This window comes from Schistosoma mansoni, chromosome W (assembly GCF_000237925.1).
Source record: "Schistosoma mansoni strain Puerto Rico chromosome W, complete genome".
Lineage (NCBI taxonomy): Eukaryota > Metazoa > Platyhelminthes > Trematoda > Strigeidida > Schistosomatidae > Schistosoma > Schistosoma mansoni.
Window position 1 is genome coordinate 31,211,199 of NC_031502.1, and position 26,660 is coordinate 31,237,858.

Here is a 26,660-nt window from a genome sequence, read left to right on the forward strand (position 1 = left end):
GATTACATCTCAGTCCTACAGGAGGTAGGTTGCGGCCCGAATAGCTCAGTGGTAACGTCTCTGACTGTGAAGCTGAGTGACAGGAGATCGAATCCGCCAGGGAGTATCAGTTCCCTCAGGATTACAGGTACACCTTCCTGACGAGTGCCAAGTAGCACGAAATCCGGGTCCAGGGTTTCTGTTGACCACCTCCAACCACCATCTTATCTCAATATATATAGTGCACGCAGTGTCGAGCCACCTAGACTGGTGGCCACATTGTAACTTGATCGATAGCATTCAATCAGCACTAAGAAGGACTTGACACGCGTGACATTGATCACCACCCAGTGATCAATCAATTGTGAAAGTAATCACTTATATGACAATATGACGCCACCCCTCTTATGAGTTTATACGCGAATAAATAGTTCTGCAAGCCATTTCTCATTTTCGAGTATTTAAATGACGGAAATTCAGAATCTAGATCCATACTGTAACACTATTAACATTATCCATCATAAAGTCAACCTGAGATGGAATGAGAGATGAAAAATAATGACAATAAAATTGCTGAATCTTGAGCTTCACTGTAGATAATAGTCACTGTGATAGCACTATACAGGCTCTTTGTGCTTCGGATAACCTACGGTACATATTTGATTGCAACCTCTCATGAGTGTGTTGAACATAACCATGCTAACTATCCAAATAACAACTAACAAATAAACATCTTCATTCTGTCCAGCCGCATTATGAACAAATAAAAGACTATAAGTTTTTATTATTTTAAACAACTTATAAAATAATTCTTATTCCTTCTTCCGTATGTACTTGAAATTAGACAGAATAGGAATTTCAGTGCACATTTCAACGACAGAGAAAAGATTGCTTCCGAACTAATTCTGTAGAGACATTTTAACCAGTAGACAAATTGAGTGAGGAGAAAATTTTCAGAATACATATTTAAACATAATGAATATGCTCATTTCAAAAGAGATGAAGCTTCAGTCTCGTTCCTTCGTTCACCTACTACTGCTATTCACTTGTTGATTTTAAAGTTCCAAATATTTAACCACATTGATTAATTACTAGTCATATTTGGTAAGAGTTTCAAACTCATAATAACAATGTTTAAGCATTTGAAAAGACTTTCTAATTTAAAGAGCAATATGTTCTCTTACAGTTCTCATATGAAACTATTATCATTGGGAATTACCACACAATATTATTCGTATACCCTTTGTGGTGTGTTAAAAATTATAAATGTTTGTAATTTTAAGAAAAGTTAACATTATTGTTGTAAAAATGTAGAACTTTTATCCATGATAAATCAACTTACTTGATCATAATCAAAACTGTTATCTAATAAATTAATTGGCTTTGAAGTACATGGATTTCGACGAGTATTTAATCGTTTAGTGATGCTCTTGCTATAGAATATATTTAATAATGATCCAGGATTCATGTATTCATATAAATAACGACCGAAATTATCAAATGGAAAACTGTTTGTTTCATGTGTTATGATTAGTGGTCGACCGAGTAATGTTTGGTTCACTTCAGTTAACCGAACGTCTGTGTGAAACTGAAATTCAAGAAGAAAATAAAATGAATTTATAAAAGATATATATATATATACATATATATATATATTCCTGGACAATTTTATTTGTGACTAGTATTGAAATTCAGCGCTTACGTTTCATTTAATTTGAGACCTGTCAGTTGTGTTCACTTGTATCTCAGTGCTATTGTTAGCGATGAGAATCGAGCACACGACTTGTGGCTTAGAATTCCAACGTGCTACTTACCAAGCTACTTAGTTCAGGAAAGCAATGACCTATTGAACAAGTGTAATTTTTATCTATTGGTGCTCGGAGTGATAGGCACTAAGTTTGAGTTTCAATGTTATAATTCTACCACATAAATTAAATATGAATGACATAACAATAATTAGTAACTAAAGTGCTACAAGTATTTTCTGGTTTATTGAATCAATTGTCTTAAATGAGGTCATTTTAAATAAAAGTGCTCATATAGTGGATCATCATTGTTTTATAAATTTTTTTTTATTTCCATCTTTTTACAAAAATTACAAATTCCATATTCACTATTGATGTGTGGACGAGAATGATAATAATTTGTTGTTTGCTTAGTCGGACGTGTAAGTCGTCTGATAAGTACTAAATGAGTTATGTATTCTCCCATCCTTATCATTATTATTATTATTATTATTGATTGCTGACCGTTTTTTCATTGTGTCGACTTTTGGTGTGGAAATATATTTACGTTCTAGTCAAGCTAACTACGTGTTCTTGATCTGAGTCGTTTTGAAGTCCTGTAGAATAGACACTGGGAGGAATTTAGTGTAGATATTCGTCTAAGGCAAATTACCATCTCATCCGTGTAGACGAGAAAACACGACCGTTACAACAACTATAATTCCACAAGCTCTTCATAATACTGTTATTATCATTAATAATACTAATAATAATTATTGTTGTTACTATATTATAATCACAATCTTTAGAGTTTAAACCATTTTTCCCACGACCGGATAATTGCCACTTTTTTAGCCAACTAATCTCACCGTCTTCCAAGAAATTTAATTTAACTGCCTTTTAACTACACTTGTAGTGTTTTTTTTCCATATCTGTAGTGAATTTATTTTCACTTATAAAAATCTAAACCGAAAATCGAGAGTTCCATATTCATTTTTAAGACCAAGCAAACGTTTTTTTAAGTTAAAGTAGTTGTATATTTATTTGTTAGTTTAAATAGTCTGTACTTAATGAATAACTTATGAAATAGAATAGTTAGACCTCAGAAAATCTTTTTTGAGTTCTTATTAATTAATTAAAGCTTCTACATACGGAAATATTCCTATCGAAAAATTCATGTGATTTTTATCAACCACTTAGAGATAATAATAAACAACAAATGACGTCAATTTTATATATTGTCTGCACATGATCCATTGAAAACAGAAGCAGTACAAATATAAATGATAACTCTGTAAATCTAATTACTATTTATGTTATATCATTTTATTGAAGTCATGAACCAATCTAAGTTAGACATCCATTGGTAACCTGAAATGACTGAACGGCCGTTTCATTCAAGTATGGGACTACTCTTCAGTACTCATTCACCACCCCATGCATGGAAATCGAACCCGGGATCTTCGATCTCGTGCGAAAACACTTAACCTCTAGACTACTGAGCCAGTATCGGAAGGTGTTAATGCCTAACCCAAATCAACCATATTCGATTGTCTCTGGTAGGTAGCTGCCTGACAGCTGACACGACTCAATTCCATTGAATACGGTTTTTCACTGGAACTCTCGAGATTTCTTCTCGAAACTGGTCACTAATGAGAACATGACAATCAGGTGTTTAATTTTTGTTATGTTGTATTTAGAACATATTCATTTCATTTATTTTTATCACAAACAGTTGTTCAATTAGGATACATGTACTGTGGAATGATTGTTTTCATTACCATTCAGTGCTTTTTAGATATATTTTGTAAAAACGTTATCAAGCTATTTGACTTATTGGTTATTACAAAATCCAAAGTTACTTTTTTAAAATTGCACCTAGTTTTTATTTTCCAACTGATAATCTTTCTTAATAGTTGAAATCATGAGCTTATTGAAGCTAGATCACCATGGAAAAACTGGAAGCACTGGACGGCCGTATCGCTCTATCGTGGGAATCCTCAGTAGTGCGCATCCACGATCCCGCCTCACGACATTCAAATCCAGGACCTACCATGATTTCAACTATGAAAATACTGAAATCTCTACAAAGCCCCTTCTGATTATAATCTTTCTTAAGTTGAAAATCGTAATTGAAGAGCTTTCAAATATTTATAAGGCATAATTCGTAACCGCTGACGTTATTATTAACGACTGATAAATAAAAGAAATTGATAAAACGATCTGCTGTTCACTTCTGTCATGAAAAGACTGTATTCATAATGTGAGTATTGGCTTCGTATTGATTGTTAGGAAATGAACTTTAGAATTTGATTCTATCAAATAATCACCGTAAACCTCTATTAAAACCTAATAATATAGTGTTAAACTTATCAGAGAAAACTTAGTATTGTTTATTTTATACTGATAGAAGTAAACAATATACTGAGACTAATATTAATAAAGAAAATTCGACTTCAGTATATGAGAGAACTCTGTTGAATAATGAGACCTCAGTCATTACTAGACGTATAATTCAGTTTAACTAATTATTTCACAATCAAATTTTCCCCCAAAAAAATGATTTGTATTTTACTGTAAACTAATGTAATCAAAAAACGTGATTGATTGCTTTATTCCCGACAACAAACTAAACATACTTGATTATATTTCTGACTGGATTTATTTGCAAAATAATTTTAGTCTTCAGTCGGTAAGTTAATGTCACAGAATATATAAGAACTTTCGTCTAAATTAGAGCGAATAGTTTCACAGTATTTGGGCTCCGAGTTGATGTAAGACATTTCCTTTAAAAAGCTTGGACCAGATCGTGAGGCGAAACGTTGGATTTACTTCAGATTCATTTGCTGAGATTTTACAAATATATTATTCCTATTTAATGTCTAATATCACAGAATGTTTTTTTTCAAAAGTGTAGTCAACACTGTTTACATACACAGTACTAATTTGTTTATTGTATCAAAGTTAAAGGTCGTTCACATCATAGATCAAATTTAATTAGAAACATATTTCATTCTTGTTTGTAAATGTAATAATTTAAGAAGAATAAACGTTTGTGTAGTTGAAATGGAAACATGATGTCTTTCAAGGTTTTTCATGAATTAGTGATCTTATCTAATGAAAAGTTTCACATTACGGTTATGAACTATTATTAGGCCAAAATTGAATTTCAGTTGTATAACATGTTGTAAAGTGATATTTCTAAGAATGTAATTTTAAAGTTTACTATCCACTCCTCAATACTATGTTGCTTTATCTGTCCATTTACAGAAATCTGTCAAAAGATATCTATCCTAAATACAGAGATGGAACTGTTTTAGTTACCAAAATGGTATTTGATTATGCATGATCTTTCAGTGTTATTATTATTATTATCATGAATAAGGACCTTATTTAAAATCACATTTTCAGTACAATATGAACTCCTCAGCACAACTACTAGTTTGAACACTTTAACAGTTTAAGGAAAATACTTTTCTGGATCACTCACAGTAAGTTATGTAGGCAATGCTAATTTTTAAGTTTTCAATAATCAGTGAATAATTTCAGTCCTTAATTTTCATATTTAACTCAAATACTGTGATTAAAATGTAGACTTCATTGATGAATCCATATTCATATACACGGTCGAAGTTTACGCATTTTGTTGGATGGTATTGAAATAGTTAGAAAGAAAAGATTAATATAATCATGAATCGATTGTTTCTGCCTATCATTTTTTGAGTTAGCAATCATTTTGAATTCAAACTCTTCATTAACCACTATTCATATTAAATGAAATAGAAACACTAATACTACTTATAGACTTACTAACTCCTTCAGAGTTTTGATTTCAGTAGTTTCTAACTTAAACCAATTTATGTAAACAATTCAGTTTTTCAGATTTATTAGAAAGGTATACAATATTATTTAATAGATTATGTAGAACGATTCAGAAAAAATATTTTGAAGAGTTATCTTCATCATAATTAAATGTCAAATAAATTCATTGACAGTTTCAAAAGATGATGTGATTTGAACTAAATTGACAACTGAAAGTGACAAAAATAACTTCTCCATTAATAACATTTTATTAGTTGTACAAAACCCTACAAAAAATTATATATTCAGAAGAAAATTAAGTGTCACAATATGTCAACATTTAAAAGTTATGGACTAAGATATATTTATACATCTTTTGAACCATAAAAGCCAATGGCAGTGGACGGTTAATCTAAAACCAATATATCATGTATTAATATCGAATTTTATCTCAATACATATTCTCTGATTACTGAATTTCAACGAATAGCTTAACGTCAGATGGCACTAGGATGATAATAACTGATTAAGGGTCGATCAATGTCAGGCCACCATTGAAATCTTGGGTTCACTGGACGGCCATTTGGCCGTAGTATGCGACTCGTCAGAATTTCGCATCCACGACCCTGCATACGGGCTTTGAACCCAGGAACTTCAGTCTCCCGCGCGAACACTTAATGTCTAGACCACTGAGCTGGCATTCAACGGAAGCACTGAACTAATATCTAGTGCTTTTAGGTTTTCAACGATGGTCTAACATGGAGCGGTTCACGATATGAATTAAAACTCATTAATCTCCACAATCCTATAATGATGATTAAACGTCATCATTGAAGATCCTGGGCTACATTATTTATCCAGAAATCATCTATTTTATTAAAAGTGGTCGGTAACATAGACGAACGTTTTTCATGAGAATCTCAATAACTTTAAACTACTGAATCAAATTCTTAACACAATTTCTAATAGTCCCAATATCTTTTCTTCTATTATATCCTGGTTTGAGGTAATTTTTGAGTTATTCTACTTTAGTGTTTACCTCTTAGCAGAGTACTTTTTAAACAGTCAGTCAAAATTTACAGTATCAACCTTTGTTGTTCGTTTGACTAAATTTAAACAATTAACAGACAACTAAACTAACTTCGGATTAATTTTCAACTGACATGAATGGTGATATTCACAATAGTAGTCTCCAAACTCTTCCGCATAGAATATCGTAATTCACACTAAAGGTTAATAAAACACCAGTCAACTGAAACCAGCTAAATTAAATTAATTTTTGCAAATGAACAGTAATGTGATAATCCGCTATTTAGTGTTGATCGAAATCAGATTTTAATTGTAAAACAATATCTCTAATTTACTTGACTAAATAGCTTATTGAACTGCTCTTCAAGTCGAATGCGTTAAAAACAAATAACGAAGAGTATTTTCGATTTGACGATATTTATAATTAGTATTTATCTATTGTGTGGAAAGTGAACTAATTCTACTAATATCGATCACATTTGATCATAAAACAATTTAACACTTGTATAACGCCGAACCTATCACTGTAATTTTTGCTAGTTTTGTCCTATACTCTCTGTTTCTTCTTTTGTAATAGAAAATTATTAGAGAAACTGTGTACAGGTACTAGAATTGAATTTGGATACATAAGTCATACATCAACAGGATGGCTTATTCCCCTTACAAATAATTGGTGGCTTTTAACTGATGCCTCACGTTGTTGTAATCTATACGGTAAATGTAATTCTAAAATAAATAATGAACTACACCATCCCAGACAATTTGAAAATGCATGTCTGTCTCATACATTCAGCATTACGTTTTTCTACCAACCTGGTTATACCCTTAAATCAGAATGAGTTCCGTCATTATCATGATTCATTTTATAAAACGAACTTCGAATATAAGTTACACAACATCACTATCTAGTATATTATTCTATAGTATGGTAACAAACATTTTACATTAAGAAATTGATTTATTCATATCTGATTTGGTTCTTATACGTTTAAATCTTAATCGCTTGGGAAAACTTTATTTAACTTAATAAAAAATGAATAGTTTTTTTGTTTAATTATTAAAATATAATCCACTATTTCTTCTCTTTTCTTAGTTCAATTCAATGAATATAATTATTGAAATATGCTAATAAGTATAAATTAAAAATACTTTCCTTTGATAATTTTAATTTACAAGAAAACTTAATGTGAACAATAAATTTATTATCAGAAGGGGTTTTTGTAGATATTATAGTAATTTTAATAGTTGAGATCATGATTCAATTGAAGCTAGACCACCATGGAAAACCCGAAAGCACTCCAAAATAAACCCTTCTGACATTATTCAACATATGCTCACTAGTGACTGGCTTCAAGAGTTATTTCCTTGAGTTCTAGTGAGAAGCAGTGACCAGTGGAGTTCAACCTGGTCAGTTGTGAGATAATAACTCACTGAACACAATGGTGGGTGTGTCACTCAATTTCGTGGATTGGTTGAAGTTGGACATTAACACTGTTGGATGCCGACCGACTCAGTGGTGTAGAGGTTTAGCGCTCGCACGCGAGACTGATAGGTTCTGGGTTCGAATCTCGTGATGCGTGATCGTGGATGCTTACTGCTGAAGAGTCCCACAATAGTAGGAAACGGCCGTCCAGTGCTTCCAGATTCTCCATGGTGATCTAGCTTCAATTGATTCATGATCTCAACTAAAAAAATAAATTTATTGATTTATTTTCCTATTAAATATATAGTTATTACTTAATGTGTATAAATACTCTAATCATTTCCTATTAATTTCACCTATTAAAAATAATTAAACAAAATAGAAAATGTCATTCATTTCTTAATTATTGATTTAATAATCAATTTATATTGAAAAATTAAATTTACTTAATTTTATTAAAATTAATTCATATTGGCAGATAAACAAATTGACTATTTTTGTTTATGCCCTCTGTTATTTATTGTGGATGAATTTTTGTAATAAAAAAAAGAAAAGAAAAGAAAAGAAGGAAAAAAAGAAACAACACACAAATCAGTTCATAAAATAAATAAAATTATGGGTTGATAAGTTCAGTTCTTTTCTTCTATTTTTTTTAATTATCTAAATGTTATTATTTACACAAAAAAAATGGTTTATACATAATGATAAATAAGAAATTGTATGATTTAAGTTGCTTACATGTTTTATTACATGTAAGTTAGTAGTTTGTTTTTACATCTAATTGTTATGTAAGCTATTCTATAACATTAAGCATAAGTATAGTTTATAGTAGCTCATATATATTTGAGTTTGTCCACATTTAATTTGGTTAAGCTTTTTGATGAAGTTATTTAACAGACGGAGACGTTCGTACAACAACCACCTATCTACAACATTGTACTTTTTTTATTATTGCACTTGTATGAATATATATGTTTGAGCATTGTTTACCAGCTATGCATATATTCATTCTGTCAGCTTTAGTGTTAGTCGCTTAAATGATTCAATAATGCATTCATTTTCCTATATATATATATATATATCCCGTGGAGAATTAAGAATGGCAACTTTGAGAACTATTTATGGACCAATATGATATGTATACTTCCTATTGTATAATTGTTAAGTAACTAAACTATTCATATTCGTGTCCCTCTTACTATGAGCTTTATTTTGACCTATAAACTATTATTATACTATTGACCATTCCTAAGTTATCCCTAGTCCATTAATTGCTGTTCCCCCTACTCACAGCCACATTTGGCCAAATCTTGTACAAATGTTATTTTCTATTTTATGGTACGATATGGTCAGTTTGTTTGGTATATAAACCCAGTATGTTTGAGAACAATGATTCATATTGCAGAGGTTGTTATTGGTGTTCTGGACTGAACTGGCTGGGCTAGGTAGATAGCAGGACCGAGTAGTGCTCAAGACTGCTCATAAGGTTTTCGAGTATTATTGATCCGATCGATAAATTCACTCCTCCCTCTTAGGCGGGAATCAGCACGTTCATACATATAAACAGGGCACGCACGCACTCACTCAGTTGATATAACATTAACCCTGTTCATTGGATTCACTGGCTTGCTTGCTCTTCAGCACTCTCATATCATCCTTGCTTTGTGTGCCAGTGGTTTTGGTGATCCCTGTGTGGTGCAATAATAAATGCGAACAACGCTTCGTATTCGCCTTCTGTTTTATACACCGTTGTGTCTTATCTAGTAACAATTATTAGGACGAGCAGTATACAAAGTTTGAGGATTATATCGAATACTGACAGTCACAAGTTTATGAAAGAGATGGTTTTCTCATTTCAAAGTCAAAGGACCTATATGGAATTTCCCTGAGGTATAAAATTACTGCTATACATAAGTTGTTGAGATATTATTGTCTGTGAGCTAGATAATTTAGTTTTTTATTGTCGTTCTGGAGAAAATCATTAGCGCTTATCTCATATGCAAGCTGGTGAAGTATATCACATCAACAATAAGAAGTTTGTAATAAAAACATCTAGATAAAATAATACAGTACCAAACTAACACAAATAAAACATTGCCTGATTTGCGAACCATCTCCATCAATTAAAGGGCATTTTATTAGGAAAGTTCATTTTGCGTACGAAAACATAAAACGAACGTTTTCTTTTTTCATTGCTGAATACTTTTAAGGTCATGAAATTAATAGCACTGTATTGAATGAATATACAACTATTTTGGAAGTAATACATAGACGTCTTAAAATGTAACCATATGAACACGATTTACCATTCATTTTGTGAAGAAACGTATCTAGCAAGTCACCATGTAGTCTTTCAACTGTGGAGAAGTTTTCCTCCCGTATAACCTGACATCTCTGAAACTCATGGGGTACACAATACTATTCTGATACTTAGTGATGAATTCCAATGGCTTACAGTTTCAAGCTCACACATTTTAAGAGTTTTTATTCAAAGTAATTACTGAGTTACTGTCTAATTTTCCATCTAGATAACTCCACAAGTCTCAGATTTTCACAATAGTTTCGAAAAATCCATGTCCAAGCCAGTTGCCAGTGAACACATTTATAATTACAAACTCAGATATTTTTATGTATACTTTTTTAAATATTTATGAAATAACATTATTGATTTATGAAATTATGGGAATGCATTAACATTTAGAGATAAAGAAAGCCGAGTTAAATATATTTCAGTTGAGTTAATGAAGTGTAAAATGAATGACAACAAATTCCAAGAGTTAATTTGGTCCGAGATTACAACGTAACTGCCGACTGAGGAATTTAATCGACGACTATTCTTTAGAAAAAGTATATATAACGTCAGTAACACATTTCAATGAGACTCTTTCATGATATTGGAACTACTGTTCAAGAAATCTTGGTTATTACTAAGAGACAAATCCTACATTAAATAATGACAAGTTTCTCAAGGAACATCAGACTTATCAACGAATAACACCCATGAGATTAATTATAAACGACAACAACCGTTGAATGAACAACTGGCTAAACCATCGTTCAGAAACGAAGAGGCGAATAAAACTATGAGTTCAAACAATACAACATTCCCTTGGTAATTACAGCTAAATATTTAATAGCTGTAATCAAAGGGAAGTTAGTGAATAACTATCTACTTAGAATAAAAAAGTTACTTTTAAAACGGAAGTTTTGACTAAGACAGACAGCATATCCATGCGTAAAACTTCCAAATCACGTAAATCTCTCTTTTATTAGTTAAAAAGCAGTAAATTGAAAAAATATCACAGGTCGAATTAATTAATTACACTGTTTAGAGATTGTCTTGACCAACAGTTAAGAACATAAATTATAGTGACAAAGAATCGGATGCATGTCAGGAATGAAGCCGGTAACGTTTGTGTTGTAGACCTGGTAATTTAAAAATTCAAGTGACGCGGAAATCAGATAAACAGTCTCAGATATTGTTTATATTATTAACGTCATAAATCTTGGACTAAAATCTTATAAAAAAAAACAAATTTTTCCTCCTTAAACCTTAAATACCATAGTAAATATCAACCTATTCAAACTGAAGTTTATGTTCAAAGAAATTAAAACACCTTCTCGGATATATCAACCTTGTGACTAAGTAGACAAAAATAATAACTCTTATCAAATTTAAAAGGATAAATATTTTGTTATCAATGTGAAAGATAATGAATTCTAGTAATTCATAAACAGAAATGATCTTTATGTCCTTCTTAAATGGCACTTTATTTCAATGAAGAAAGAAATCAAGTATTTTTAAAATTTACGCTTGATTAGTTAATAAAGACGATAAACAAACAATGAATAACATCAAACTTAACTATCAAAATATCAAGTGGTTGAAGTATTTTTTGATTAAGACCATGAATCGATTGATGTTAGATCACCATTGAAAACCTGGAAGCACTGGATGACTGTCTTGTTCTATTACGGGGCTCCTCAGTAGTGCTCATACACGATCCCGTTTCCAGGTTCTCAATGTTGATCTAACATCAATTGATTCATGATCTCAATAAATAAAAAACAACTTAATAATCTCCACAACCCATACTAATTATTATAACTGTTGTTATGATTACAATATAGTCAAGTGTTACGTAAATATCAGAATTGAAAAGTGTTGTAAGTATTGATTTATAAATGTAGACTTATTGATGATGTAGACAATAATTTAATTAAAATAATAACAACAGAAATGACGTTCATTTCATAGACATAATTATTCTTTTGATGAGACAAATTCAAAATACCTAAGTAATCATTAATATAAGTAAATTATTTCCCCATTTCTTAAATGTCCTATAAATTGCAAATTGGAATTTTAAAATCTTATATTGGCGAGACTATGATTTATGGACGAGCCAATCAGAAGCGTTTGAGGGATTTCAAGGTCACGACGCCAATTTCAGTACCTGGTGCTCATGTACGATCGGTTCACAGAGGATTTTAGAGAAGACTTGACAATTAAGAGGCTACAATAAAGGAGATTACTAAGAAGTTCCTTTATTTAGAATAACAGTAATCAAAAGAGTTGTGGACGTTGTGCAGACTACCGTGATGTCCTTCGATGTAACATATTTTGAAGGAAGGCGTTCGCTAGAATAGGGACCTTTTTCGCTCGATCCAGATTGAGACTAAGGCATATTATAATAATTGCCGCGAACTGTATAATTAAAGTACCAGTAAAATTGGCTGCAATAATCGCAGATGTCACTGAAACTTCGGCTGTTCAGTGGTATGAGTATTGTAGGGACACATTATTAATGAAAATGATAAATTTACACAACCGGAGTACACAAACAATATTGAAGCTATGTGGTGGAGGCCGAGGAGGTTTTATGACCTAATCATGGCTCCAGAGACCAAGTATTATGGAGCCATATGGATGAGTTCCTCTACCTTATGCATTACGATTTTAGAACCTTTGAACCTCTTTCTAACCTTGACAAACTTTTGGACAATACAAAAGAACTGTATCCACTTTGATTCTTTGGTTTTGTATAATATATTTTTCCTCTATGCTGACTTTACTGATTGGCTAATATTTCTCAAGGTCATTCAAGATTCGTTCAAAGGTCGTCCATAAATTATAGTCTCGCCCTTATATTCTTTTTGATGATCAAAACTTTATTTAATGATACCTTAAAATTGTTTTGACCAAAATAAAATTTTCATTAAAATGAAAATCTTATAATCGACCTGTTATCTAGATTAAATATGAATTATCAAATATACATTGGATGTTCTGTTACAAGTCAGGTACCAAATAAACTTAATCTGTCAAATAAGAGAGATTAGATGATTTGTTTATTATGTTATTATTATTATTTATTATTATTGTTTTTTCATGTCATTTATTAATTTTTAATATTTACTGTTTTATTTATTTATTTAAAACAACCGAAGCATGATCAAATAAATTTAATCTGTTATATCGATTGCTTGAATGCCCAGTTAATGTAAATGACGTTACGAGACCGCCAATTGGAGAACATTGTTTTATCGATCAGATCAATGATACACAAAAGCCGTATGAGCAGTCTTGAGCACTACTCGGTCCTGCTATCTGCCTAGCCCAGCCAGTTCAGTCCAGAACACCAATAACAACCTCTGCAATATGAATCATTGTTCTCAAACATACTGGGTTTATATACCAAACAAACTGACCATATCGTACCATAAAATAGAAAATAACATTTGTACAAGATTTGGCCAAATGTGGCTGTGAGTAGGGGGAACAGCAATTAATGGACTAGGGATAACTTAGGAATGGTCAATAGTATAATAATAGTTTATAGGTCAAAATAAAGCTTATAATAAGAGGGACACGAATATGAATAGTTTAGTTACTTAACAATTATACAATAGGAAGTATACATATCATATTGGTCTATAAATAGCCCTCAGAGTTACCATTCCTAAATCTCCACGGGACATAACATAATGTTGCTCTGGTTTTGAGATAAGTTGACTTTTCAATTATACAACGTAATCAACTGACATGTAGATAATCAAATAAATAATTGTACATAAGTTGTCCTATATTCCAAATTTATTCTATGTATATAATCAAATCATACCTTTTCGTCTTTTTAATTCACTTTGGCTATCCAACAAAAGATTAGCGAACATTTTACTTTTAACCAGTCCTTTAAAAGATCACTGATGGGATTTAAGATGCTTCATGTAGAAATTTGAACATAACGGTTGAAGTAAGCGGTATATATACTCACTAATATTATGTTAGAATATTACTTAAATATTGATAAAAAAATGATATAAAATAACTGTTAACAAATTGTGTCCTTCAACATAAAACTAGATGGAAAATGTTTAATATTTAATGACATCATATAAGCGAATGAAATCTGTAAAGTAACTGACTATTAGATGTGAACTGATTCAATGGTCTCGCTATAAGTGCTAATGAAAATAACTGACTGTAGCCATCGACCAACTGATTTTCAAATTTATAAACTTTACCCTTCAATGTGGAATTTAATATCTATAGGTGAAACAGTTAAGTGCAATTATTTCCATTAGTAGATAGGATGTGTTCTTCAGTAAACTTTACTTAAAACTAGGGACTGAAACAGGATATCTGGCACCACCATAAGAACAGTAATATAAGAATTTTTCTTGATAAGTGTTTAGTAACTCAAGCATTCATCATTACTTACTGTAACACCTTGAGTTCAGTTTTATTGGCTAATCCTTCCACATTTTCGTTTTTTTATAGATGAGCCGTCAAATACTATGTTTCAACAAAAAGTCTGTCAAGGATGTCAAGGGATTCAGTTACATGAAAAAGCTTTGATAACTGTATTTTTAATGACACTGTGGTGAACACTACTCACAAGATTGCTTGCAATTAGTATGTAGCGGAACACATCCCGGAGGCCCTTACAGTTGTCACACAGAAAGAAAAGGATCAGTCTATCAAAAACCCGACGTAAGCAAAACACTTGTAGATCAGACAAGAAAATAGTTCAGATTACAGAACGCCTCAAGATCCGAATAGATAGTCGAAGGTTATCTATACATATATAAATACTTTGTAATAGTTTGTAATAAGTATCTAGACTTCCTTTCCATCCTCTGTTTCTATAATACCAGACAACTGGCCGTGGTATTTCTCCAGCTTATTCAATAGGAATCAATTAACGGTAAAATTAGGAAACTCATAGTATTCAACGTATAGAAACTGCGCAACTACTAAAATCCAACTGTGATACATGAAACTAATTTGTACGAATTATATTCTTTTGCATTTCTCACAAAAAAATTTAAAAGATGTTTATGCAATTCATTTGATCAATAAAATTTTTAAAGAATAACAAACATTAAACGATATAATTTGGTTAAGTTTATAAAGTCAATTGTTGATCATTATTATTGAGCATAAGTTCCACAGTTTCACAACTATGTTTTATATGATGACTATAGAATAATATTTAATTTAGTAGTATAAATAATCATAAATCCTTTTCGTCATTATAATGAATGTCATTGAACTTTTTTTATGTTGAAATGACTAAAGACAAGATTATCTTAGTTATACGACTTTTTAGATCAAATCGTTACACTTATCTAAGAACTTTCGTTTAAATTAGAGCGAATAGTTTCACAGTATTTGGGCGCCGAGTTGATGTAAGATATTAAATAAGAATAATATATTTGTAAAATCTCAGCGAATGAATTGGAAGCAAATCCAACGTTTCACATGTCAATCTGGTCCAAGGTTTTTCAAAGAAATATATTAAATCGTTACACTATATTGAATTATTACTTACTGGATTATAATAATCGATCTTTTTTTTCTTATTGTTTTATTATAATGACAAAAATCTACACCTATTCCCTAGTACTGATTACATGAACTCTTTTGTTAATTACCTCATTTCTCTTCTAATAATCAAATGGGTATGACTGAAGTTAATTAATATGTATTCCTTTTAAAATGCATTTCATTAAACCAAATCTTATTCGTAAAATTAATGGATATTTGGAAGATTTCGAAACACAGAAAAAAGTGATTCAGTCATTTTACCACACATTGCTTGTTGCATATATATATATATATGCAATTTAAGACCACTGAATTATTCAATGATATCTACTGAATGAATGGCAGAGATAACGACAAAAACTTTATAGGTAGACATAAATTAGTGACATTCAATAGAAGTGAAATATTCTGTTTAAATCACTATAAACTTGATACATTTGATGATAAAGCTGCACGAATAAATAAATAAATTAATATATTTGTAATATCCCAATGGGTAGAAAAATTAGATTTTCTGACGTTTCGTGACTCAGTGTAAGCCACTTCTTCAGAGAATAAATAACCAAATTCACATTAATCCAAGTTTAAATAGTACAACGGAACAACACGAATATTAGGTGCGATCAATCAAAAAACAGGTCTGAATAAATCAATGTCATGTCATTTCATTTCGGTTAAAGTGATTCATAAGTGACATGTATGTAATTTTGTGTGTATGTGTCCACTGTAAATGATGAAAAATGTGTGACCTTTATAATGACAAAGGATAGAGTTTAATTTGTAAAGTAATGATGTGAAATCGTAAATAATATCAGACTAGGTGACTAGGACAGATAGTCCAAGTAGGACGTATGGTAAGGCCTTCATTTCTATTGAGAGCAGTGGGATTAAGCATTATATGGAAAGCTTCAGCTACTCTCCTTTCTTTGTAATTGGAAAAACCCTTCTGTAGTATTTTGATATTTTTAAAATCAATTTGATGATTGTTGAAAATGGCGTGAACTGCTATTTCCGATTTAATTTGAAGTCTATCCAGTTCTGCAGGATTATCAGGAGGTTTCTTTGTGTACCTAATATGTTCTTTGGCGCGAGTCAAGATTTCGCGAGATGACTCTCCAATATAGAAGGCATCACAATCGACACAACCTAATTTGTAGACGCAGTGGCTTACACTGAGTCACGAAACGTCAGAAAATCAATTTTTCTACTCAATGGGATATTACAAATATAATAATTTATTTATAACAATCTACCCAATGCTCAATTTATTCAAAATTATCAAATCAAAACTTGGTAATGATACCGATGAACGAATAAATGTTTATTCAACCATTCATCATAGAATTATGATCTTGATTAAAATAAACAAAAAATTATTCTCAGCAAACCAAATGGTCTATACAAAAAAAATATTTAGATGAGACAAATTTTGAAATGATCTAATATTTGAATTATGTGCAAGATCGCTATTTTCTCAAACATATAGAAGTCAATGATCTGACTGTGATCATTAAAACTGTAATTGTAAAAAAAATTGTATTATCAGTGAAAAGTAATTTACTTGACAGTGATTTGAAATTAACGTTTGCATGATGATGAGTTTTGTTTATCTAAACGGACAGTCCTGTTAGAAATTTTATCTGACTTTTTTTATCTATATAGAAAGTATTTCATCAGTTACTTTCCAAAATGGAGTTTTAAAATTTTATGTGTTACGATCACAAACATACTCTTCAAAGGTTTCCTATGTATAGATCTGTTTACTGATTCATTTTCATTCTACAGCATGCACAACATTTAGTGTCATTTAAGATCTGAAATTGTAAAATAATGGGTGGGTTTGATCACAAGTATTGATACCATCGATAAAGAAGTGTGTTTTATCTGATTACCTGTACTATGTTGGCAAAACACAAATGACGACTAACGATAGGATTTAAAAATCATTGAGACTGATCAAACTACGTTGTATTATCTGTTAGTTTCAAAGCATTTACTACCTCAAATAATAATCAATATATCCCGAGCGATTTCCATAACTTAGTCTTATGTAATAATGTTAACCAAAAGTATCTTTACTGATTTATATGAATTATTTTTTAGAGATGAATTATACTATTGTCTCATTTACACCAACCACATAGTACATTGAGGAAGAAAAATATATTTGTAGAATTTCAATGATTGAATTTTAAGTAAATCTAACGTTCCTCTCTTCAATATGGTTAAAGATTTTTCAAAGAAATATAGTCAAACATTAGAATTATCGAATATAAATAGGTCGATGGTTCTCTGGTTAACTGTATGCTAAACAAGTCATGCGATCACGTTAACAATGTTGAAAATAAGAATATGCTGTAGTGCGTATGAAACATCTGTGTTGTGTAAATAAAAATGTGTTAAGATAACAAATGTATATATGTGTAAACGAACTTGAGGTGAGAGAAATTTCCTTCACTATATATAACGCCTCCGACCGGTGGATTTTTAATGAAAACAGATAAGTCAAACCAGCTAAAATCATTGATTACAACCATTTAGTGACAATCTGAAGTTCAACATGAATAAATATTTAATTAGCTGAATAACATCAGTTTTGATAACATTTTTCAATAGGGCAGTGCATTTTATTACTCACATACTTTCTAAACATCTACGAGGATTTTAATCACACATCTTATTGCATTCCATAGGCATGATGATAACTTTAATGAGACATTTACATAAGAGATGTAAACCACGAGTAAAACAATGAAACCCAAAGATTACATGTAAACAGTGTTGTTTGTTTTTTTATTTATTTAAATGGCTTCAAAAGGTATTTCCTGGAGTTCTAGTGAGAAGCAGTGACCAGTGGAGTTCAACCAGGTCTGTTATGAGATAGTAACTCACTGAAGACAATGGTGGATGTGTCGCTCAATTTCGTGGATCGGTTGAAGTTAGACATTTACACCGTTGGATGCCGACCGACTCAGTGGTGTAGAGGTTGAGCGCTCGTGCGCGAGACTGATGGGTCCTGCGTTCCAACCTCACGATGCGTGATCGCGGATGTGCACTGATGAGGAATCCCACAATAGGAGGAAACGTCCATCCAGTGCTTCCAAGTTTTCCGTGGTGGTCTAGCTTCCATTGACTCATGAATTCAACCATAAAATTACTAAAATCTCCACAAAACCCCCTTCTGATTTATTTAAATGTTTAGTAAACCGTTAGATAAAAATCTGTGAAGGGATTCTACAGTCCACAGCTAAGTATATATCAGATTATTCTAATATTAAAGTTGACTAAAAGAAGATATCCATTTATTATACACTGATAGTTAGATCAAATAGGTTATTGATTTAACTGAAACGTGAATAAAGACAAACTTCTGATAAAAATATTTTGCATACTTATGGTAAATACGGCTTAATGTGAACAGAATCCTTTTTTTGTATGTGTGTATACAACAAAGCAGCCAATAAGATACTGAAAAATCAATGATCACTTCAATCTATCTCCCCATTATCTTGACAATCTGTCCGAACGGTTATGCATGATGATAAATAGCATTTAATAATATGAAAAGATTAGGAAGTACTAAATGATTTAAAGAAATATAATAATAATAATTTTTTTAAAGGATTTGAAATTGATTATAATAATCCTCTAAAACTACCTTGAGATTGTTAGTTGAACAAATGGAATATTCTGAATCCCACTGTTGGCCAAAATTAAATGCCATCTAAATAGAGTCATAGTCATCAAATTAAGTGTCTAATATACCAGCAATTTATATCCTAATGAAGCCCAGTAATATGTAGCATATATTGAATAAGAGATTGCTATCATAAGTTAGACTATCACCTAACACTTTACGGCCTCAAATGAAGGGTACTGAGTTTGAATTTCAGTGTTATTAGGATATATTATTAAGATAGGAATATACCTTAATGCTTCTGCTATTTTAAATAGCTGGATTCAAAGAAATCTAGACGGATTTGGACGAACTGTATAGACAACCTCAAAATCAACCTGTGGATCAGTGGAGCTATTACTTACTTACTCTATCTGTTATCTCTCGTGGAGGAGCATAAGCTGTCTAACAGGATTCTCTGACCAAATTTGTCCTGGAAATTCCTTTCCAGTTGTTTCCAAGTACTACTCATTCTTTTGATGTCTACCTCCAATTCTTGACAAAATGTGTTCTTTGGTTTGCCTCTTTGCTTTCAGACCTGAGGATAATAAGTTGGAGCTTGCCTCATGATGTAGTTTGATGGTTTCAACAATATATTTCCTGCCCACCTCCAATGTCTTTCCTTAATTTCCTCTTCAGTTGAAAGTTGGTTTGTTCATTCCCACAGTAGATTGTTGCTGATGGTATCCAAAAAATGGACATGGCGAAAACAATTGTTTATAAATATTTGTTAAGTTTTGATGATGGTTGTAGTAGTTCTCCAAGTTTTAGCTGTATACAGTATAACTATCTTGACGTTCGTATTCAAAATTATGACCTTGATGTTGGCTGACAGTCGTTTTGAATCCCATATGTTCTTCAATTGTACGATCACTGCACTTGACCTTCCAATCCTTACCTTTATGATGCGTGGACGATGGCGATAATGATTGGTCGTTTGCTTAGTCAGATGTGTAGATAGTCTGACAGGAGTTAACTGAGCTTCATATTCTCCCATCCTTATTATTATTAATATCGATTGCTGATCGTTTTTGCGTTGTGTCGGCTTTTGGTGTAGAAATATATTTACGTTCTAGTCAGGCTAACCACCTGTTCTTTATCTGAGTTATGTTGAAGTCCTGTAGAATAGATACTGGGAAGGAATTCAGTGTAGATATTCGTCTAAGTTAAATTAGCATCCCATTCGTGTTGAAGAAGAAACATGACCGTTATAACACTTTGCATCTGCATTACATTCCTCGTGTTTGCCGATGATGCTGCCTTGTTCTGTGAAAGCTTCTATCTTTTCCAGAGATTCTCCATCAAGTGTGACTGGATTGGTGTCCACTGTGTTATATTTCAGGATCTTGCTTTCTCCCTTGTATTTGTTGAGGCCTACTGTTGTAGAGGCTGCCGCTACACTGGCTGACCTTTTCTGTATTTCTTACTGTGTATGGGATACGAAAGCTAGGTCATCTGCGAAGTACAAATCGTCTGGTTGAATCTAAGCTGTCCACTGCATCCCGTGCTTCTCCTCAGTTGTGGAGGTTTTCAAATCCAGTCAACCACCAGAAGAAAGAGAAAGAGAAAGAGTAAGCAGCCTTAAGTGGAGTTACTGAAGTCGATTGAATGTTCAAGGATGTTTATTCTAACTGATTTCCTCTTACTCTTGTAGAATCCGAGTTGAAAGGAAGCTCTAACAATCGCCTACCTACCTTGCTTCACAAGAGCAGATGAGTTGATGTATGCACACATAAAACTCTGACACAAGTTAATATCGTAGAACTTCAGTACATCAGTATATCTAACTACAAACAATACTATAAAAAAGTGACTAAAAATAATTTGTTTCTTGTCATAGAAACCACAATATTGAAAAGTTACTAATTATTTTTCAAGTATGTTAAAGAGAATAATATTTTTCTGGAGAAAAGTATAATTTTATATAATGCAGACAATCAACTCTTGCTATAATTATCCAAAAAAATATTTGTAGAAAGACAGAAAAATGAAACTTATATGCTTTAAATCATGAACTGAGCTTAGTTAGGCCATCACTTATAACTGAGAAGCACTAGACAATTATTTCGTCTTAGTTTGGGCTCTTTACCAATGCACATCCACGAACCCACCATAGGAAATCGAAACCCAGGACTGACAAAAAACACCATACTAAAACATTTAAATTACCCATTGCTTCCAGATCCTCAGTGGTGGTCTAGTTAAGATCACTTCGTGATTTAAGCAATGAAAATTTAACAATCTCCACAAAGTCCTATTCTGATAAAAATACAAACTTATTAAGAATCATGACGATTTGTCATACTTATAAACGAAAGAATTCTGTTTAAAAAGATTCGGACAGCTTATGTCAATATCAGTTTACTAATGAAATGAAGCAAATACATCCAGTTTAAAATGACAACTTTCTGCATCAACCTTGGTGTATAACTTTTATCAATAAAGGTGATTTAAGAAGATTAGTCACTTAAAAGCTTACTTTCATTACAAAATCAAATTATCTGTGAAAGCACTGAATAAGATTATTCACCAAAATCACAAATTTATCAAAATGATACTTTATATTAGTAGTTTTCTTTTTGCTTAAAACGCGTTTTACCCGAATTTCGTCTATTAATAATGAGTAAGACCAGAAGCCTTATATCATTTAGGAAAATTTATTGTGTTTTTTCTTAATCTAATTTGATCCTACTTGTTGTCAGTAACAATAAACTTAATCCAAATTTAAAGTAGAATACAAATAAGAATAAAATATATTCTGAGAGGAAATTGTCAAACTCTGACCAACAAAAAGCACCACTTGTCAATCTACAATAAATGAATATAGAATGATCCTTAAGAAGTTGAATTATGCATAACTAATCTGTAATTAAGTGATTATTGTATATCAAGGTAATATGACATGCTAAAAAACTGTCTTTCTATTCGCGAACGTTATGCTTTTGATTAAAAAAACAGATTGATATTAGTTAAATAACGGTTAATTTCGTCTTTTAGGTATATATATCCTGAGAGATTACTGTGCGTGAATCTATAAACGTCCTAATTCCACATTTTGGGGGCTCTATTAGAGATTGATAATCTTCAACGGCTTTAATTCTACTGTAATGGTCAATACGGAAAGTTTTACTTATTTGACTACTGAAAAATGTCTACTGAACTTGTTATCTATTTTCTTTCACTAACATGAAAATAATTATATAATTATAGAATAAATAACAAGTAGTAAGGATCAATTTTTTTTAAAAAGAAATAGAACTTACTATTTTCCAGAATGTTGTATTTAGTAGTCCAACTTGTACCAATTGAAATGTAGTACAAATTGAATCAGGAGGCCATGGAACTTGTTCCATAACATTAAGTGAATAGCATCCAGGTGGTTCAGTACGAAATGTTACTTGAAAATGTTTTGTATAATTATAAAATTTTGAAATAGCATCAACTCTAGAATCCCATATGATTCCAGGTTTAAGTTGACATGATTTACTTGCTCCTTGTACAATATTCAATTTGGAATTTGTTCTATAATACTCTGAATGAAGATATTTAGTTTGATGTTCTGTTAAACATATAGTTACTGCTGGAGGAGGAACACCATCTTTCGGACCCCTTTGATCTAATCGAACAACTGTTACATAAGTTAAATATTTATGTATAACTACACTAACAGAGCTAACCAATGCTATCACCATACATGTTGCAAAAAGAGCCCATAATGCTTTTACAGCTCTATTACTATTGACAAATGTTCTAACAACCGGTGTCCATCCAGTTAAAAATTTTGGTTGTTCCATTTGAAAAATTGATGAAGATTTATTTGAAGAAAGATTAAATAGATGATTTTTATATTAAACATTAAAATGTATTGCGTTTTTTCGTCTCTGAATTTGTTCAAATGTTATTGTACAGTGAAGACTCATGATATGTTGTATCTGATCTGATATGCGTAATTCCTTTAATTGAGTTTCTTGTTTGGTTTTTTGTTCTTTTTCAATGTCTGTACAAGAATAGTTTGATCCAATATTTTCAAAAAACAACCATCTAATTTCTTCTTTTTTTTTGTTTTATCTTTTAATTGTTTTATAAAATCCACTTAAAACACATAAGTTTAAACTATATGCATTCACAAAAAAAGAAAATATACAATATACAATATATATATATATATCTATGGTTACATGTAAAATAAATTTTTATTATCTAATTTACAATATCCATGGTAGTAAAATGAATTTCCTGAATTGTAATAACAACGACGACAACCACAACTACAACAACAATAATAATAATAACGGTAATAACATGCAAGTATATATATATATATGTCGTAAATATGTGTGTATATAACAACTTCGATTAGTTGGGTCAATAAATTTAGATTAGATTGTTTCTCTCACGATCTTTCTTCCCCCCCTTTAAACATTTAAACCAATCATAAATGATTCCTTATTTATTGCTTAGGTATAGAGAAATAGATTATATAAGATACCTAATTACTGTTTATAAATAAATATAGTATAATATGTATTGACAATTTTTTTTTTCATTCTTTTCATGTTTGTATTTGGTTATTATGATCTTTTGGCCAAGCTATGGGAATTATTGGAAAAAAAATGTTTTCGAACATGGTTTTTTTTTGAATTTTAGTATGTAAAAATAATAAGTTTATTTAATTTTATAATTGTTTGTACAATCGTAAGTTTGGAAATAGAAAAGAATTATTCAGTTGAGATCATGATTCCATTGAAGCTAGACCAACATGGAAAACCTAGAAGCACTCCAGAAAAAACCTTCTGATATTATTTAACATATGCCTACTAGTGACTGGCTTCAAAAGGTATTTCCTGGAGTTCTAGTGAGAAGCAGTGACCAATGAAGTTCAATCAGGTCTGTTGTGAGATATCAACTCACTGAATACAATGGTGGATGTGTCACTCAATTTCGTGAATCGGTTGAAGTTGAACATTAACACCGCTGGATGCCGACCGACTCAGTGATCTAGAGGTTAGGCGCTCGTGCGCGAGACTGATAGGTTCTGAGTTCGAATCTCGCGAGTCGGGACCGTGGATGCTTACTGCTGAGGAGTCCCACAATAGAATGAAACGGCCGTCCAGTGCTTCCAGGTTTTCCATGGTAATCTAGCTTCAATTGACTCATGACCTCGACTACATAAAAATTACTTAAGTCTCCATAACACCCCCTTCTGATACTGAATTATTCATTAACCATGGATTTAATAATCAAATAGTCATTTATAATTTATGCTTAAATAGAATATAAATATAGAAGTCCCAAGGTAAATGCTATGGCTTAGACTAAATTCTGTCTTTTTCTTCATAATACTAATGTAAGCTAGTTTGTAGAATCACTGAGAAACTCATTACTCGAAGTGTAGATTTTTCATCTTAAATTAACTTTCTATATGAATTTTTTATGATATATCAATAATTTTCTATCTACAGATACTGTCTTAAAAATGTTTACAATTATAATTACATTATAATCCATACGCGGAATTACAGAAATTTCAAATATTTGAATAATATCATTGTTGTGTATACCTAAAATTCTTTTCATATTAATCCTTTAAACTTTACTAAAGATTTATACCACGAGTAACTAACACGGTACCAGGTTAATCACAACGTCTTTCCTACTTATATAATTAATTTCATTACTGAGAGGATGTAAACAAAACAATAGATCAAATAGAAAATTTCCCTTATAAATCAGCAGGTTCAGAAATATCCATGGATATATATATATATATATATATATATATATATATATATAAAGAGAAAACTATAGTAGTGAATGGCTGTTCAAACTGTTGTGGCAGAGAATAGATCAACTGTCAGTTGAAGGGGAAATTAAGGAAAGATACTGGTGGTGGATAGAATTGGACGTAGACATCAAAAGAATGAATGGTACTTGGGGAAAACTGGGAAGGATTGTCCAGAATAGAGTTTGATGAAGAACTATGTTGGGCAGTCTATGCTCCTCCACGAGCGGTAATAGGAGTAAGTATCTAAATATATTTTATATCAGTCAGATCATAATGTTGAGCAGCCATTTTCCAGCTAGTTGCCTATCATGTACATTGGAAGATCGTGGACTAACTTTTAAGCATACAAATACTAACACTAATAATATTGTTCTTGAGAATGTAAGTAATTCATTCAGTGAAATTTGATATTTCTCAGGCTAATATTAAAAAAATTAACTTAAAGGCTCCAATAGTTGAATTCATGAGTCAGTATAGGCTAGACCGCCATAGATTCAACTATTAAAATCACTTAAATCTCCACAAAGTCCATTCTAATAATAAGTTAAAGACATTACATGATAGATTTCAATATCTTGTAACTAAAGCTCTTTTGTATGACATGTTATCCGTTGATTGAAGTCATCAACTATAAGACTTCATTAAAAAATATAGTACTTCTTTAAAATGAAACAGCCTGTAAAATATATGAAATACCACCTACCTTCATCTACTGGAAAATGGATGTTACTCAAAACGCTGGTCATGATGTTCACCACAGAAAGGATTCGTTGACCTGTCTCAAATTTTATCAATCACTTTTTCTAACGTGTAAAAGTATTAATCTTGTGTATATAAAACTCGGTGATTGCCTATAAGTCAGTTTTTAAAACATACTTTTACCTGATACGCTCTCTGTTTAACTACAACAAAATGGTAATTCATAAAGTTTTGTGAACAGTGTAGACGAGGTTTACAGAAGCTATACGAAGAACTTGTGGTCTCTAGTGCTAACAAAGTAGAGAATAAATCACATACTGTGTGTACAATTGAATAACGTACTGTAAAACACTAACTTATTAGTAAGCTGGTATCGTAATTGTTACGTAAATCAATGGTCATGAATTCTGTTGTATGGATTATTGAATATTGATTTCTAATAAATCATTGAATCAAAAGAAAGAAGTTAACCGGAATTCTCTGTTTTTTTTTAAAACAATTTTTTGGTTGGTATATATTAGTTAGGATAGTTGTCTCACAAGGAAACGCCACTGAATCGAACGAATGCATTAAAAGAGGACTTTAAAACCAATCTTTCAACAATAAGTTATTAAAATACTCCAAATAAAGACCAACCGATAATAGCCCATATTTTTGTCAAATGATGAAATATTTTTGACCTCAGTAGGCTGATGACAAAACGTAAGGGA

At 31.4% G+C, this 26,660-nt stretch overlaps 1 protein-coding gene across 1 annotated transcript in view; it reads right to left on the bottom strand.

Annotated features, from left to right (window-relative positions):
* The window catches only part of Smp_058270 (putative amiloride-sensitive sodium channel), a gene marked incomplete at both ends in the record, with an annotated part of 26,030 nt that extends 2,770 nt beyond the window's left edge, over window positions 1–23,260 (bottom strand). Inside the window, 3 exons of the mRNA XM_018789363.1 lie at window positions 1,322–1,567; window positions 11,148–11,219; window positions 22,730–23,260. Coding sequence (XP_018654814.1) covers window positions 1,322–1,567; window positions 11,148–11,219; window positions 22,730–23,260 — 849 coding nt within the window. The remainder of the gene's footprint in view (window positions 1–1,321; window positions 1,568–11,147; window positions 11,220–22,729) is intronic.
* Window positions 23,261–26,660: the final 3,400 nt, after the last annotated feature.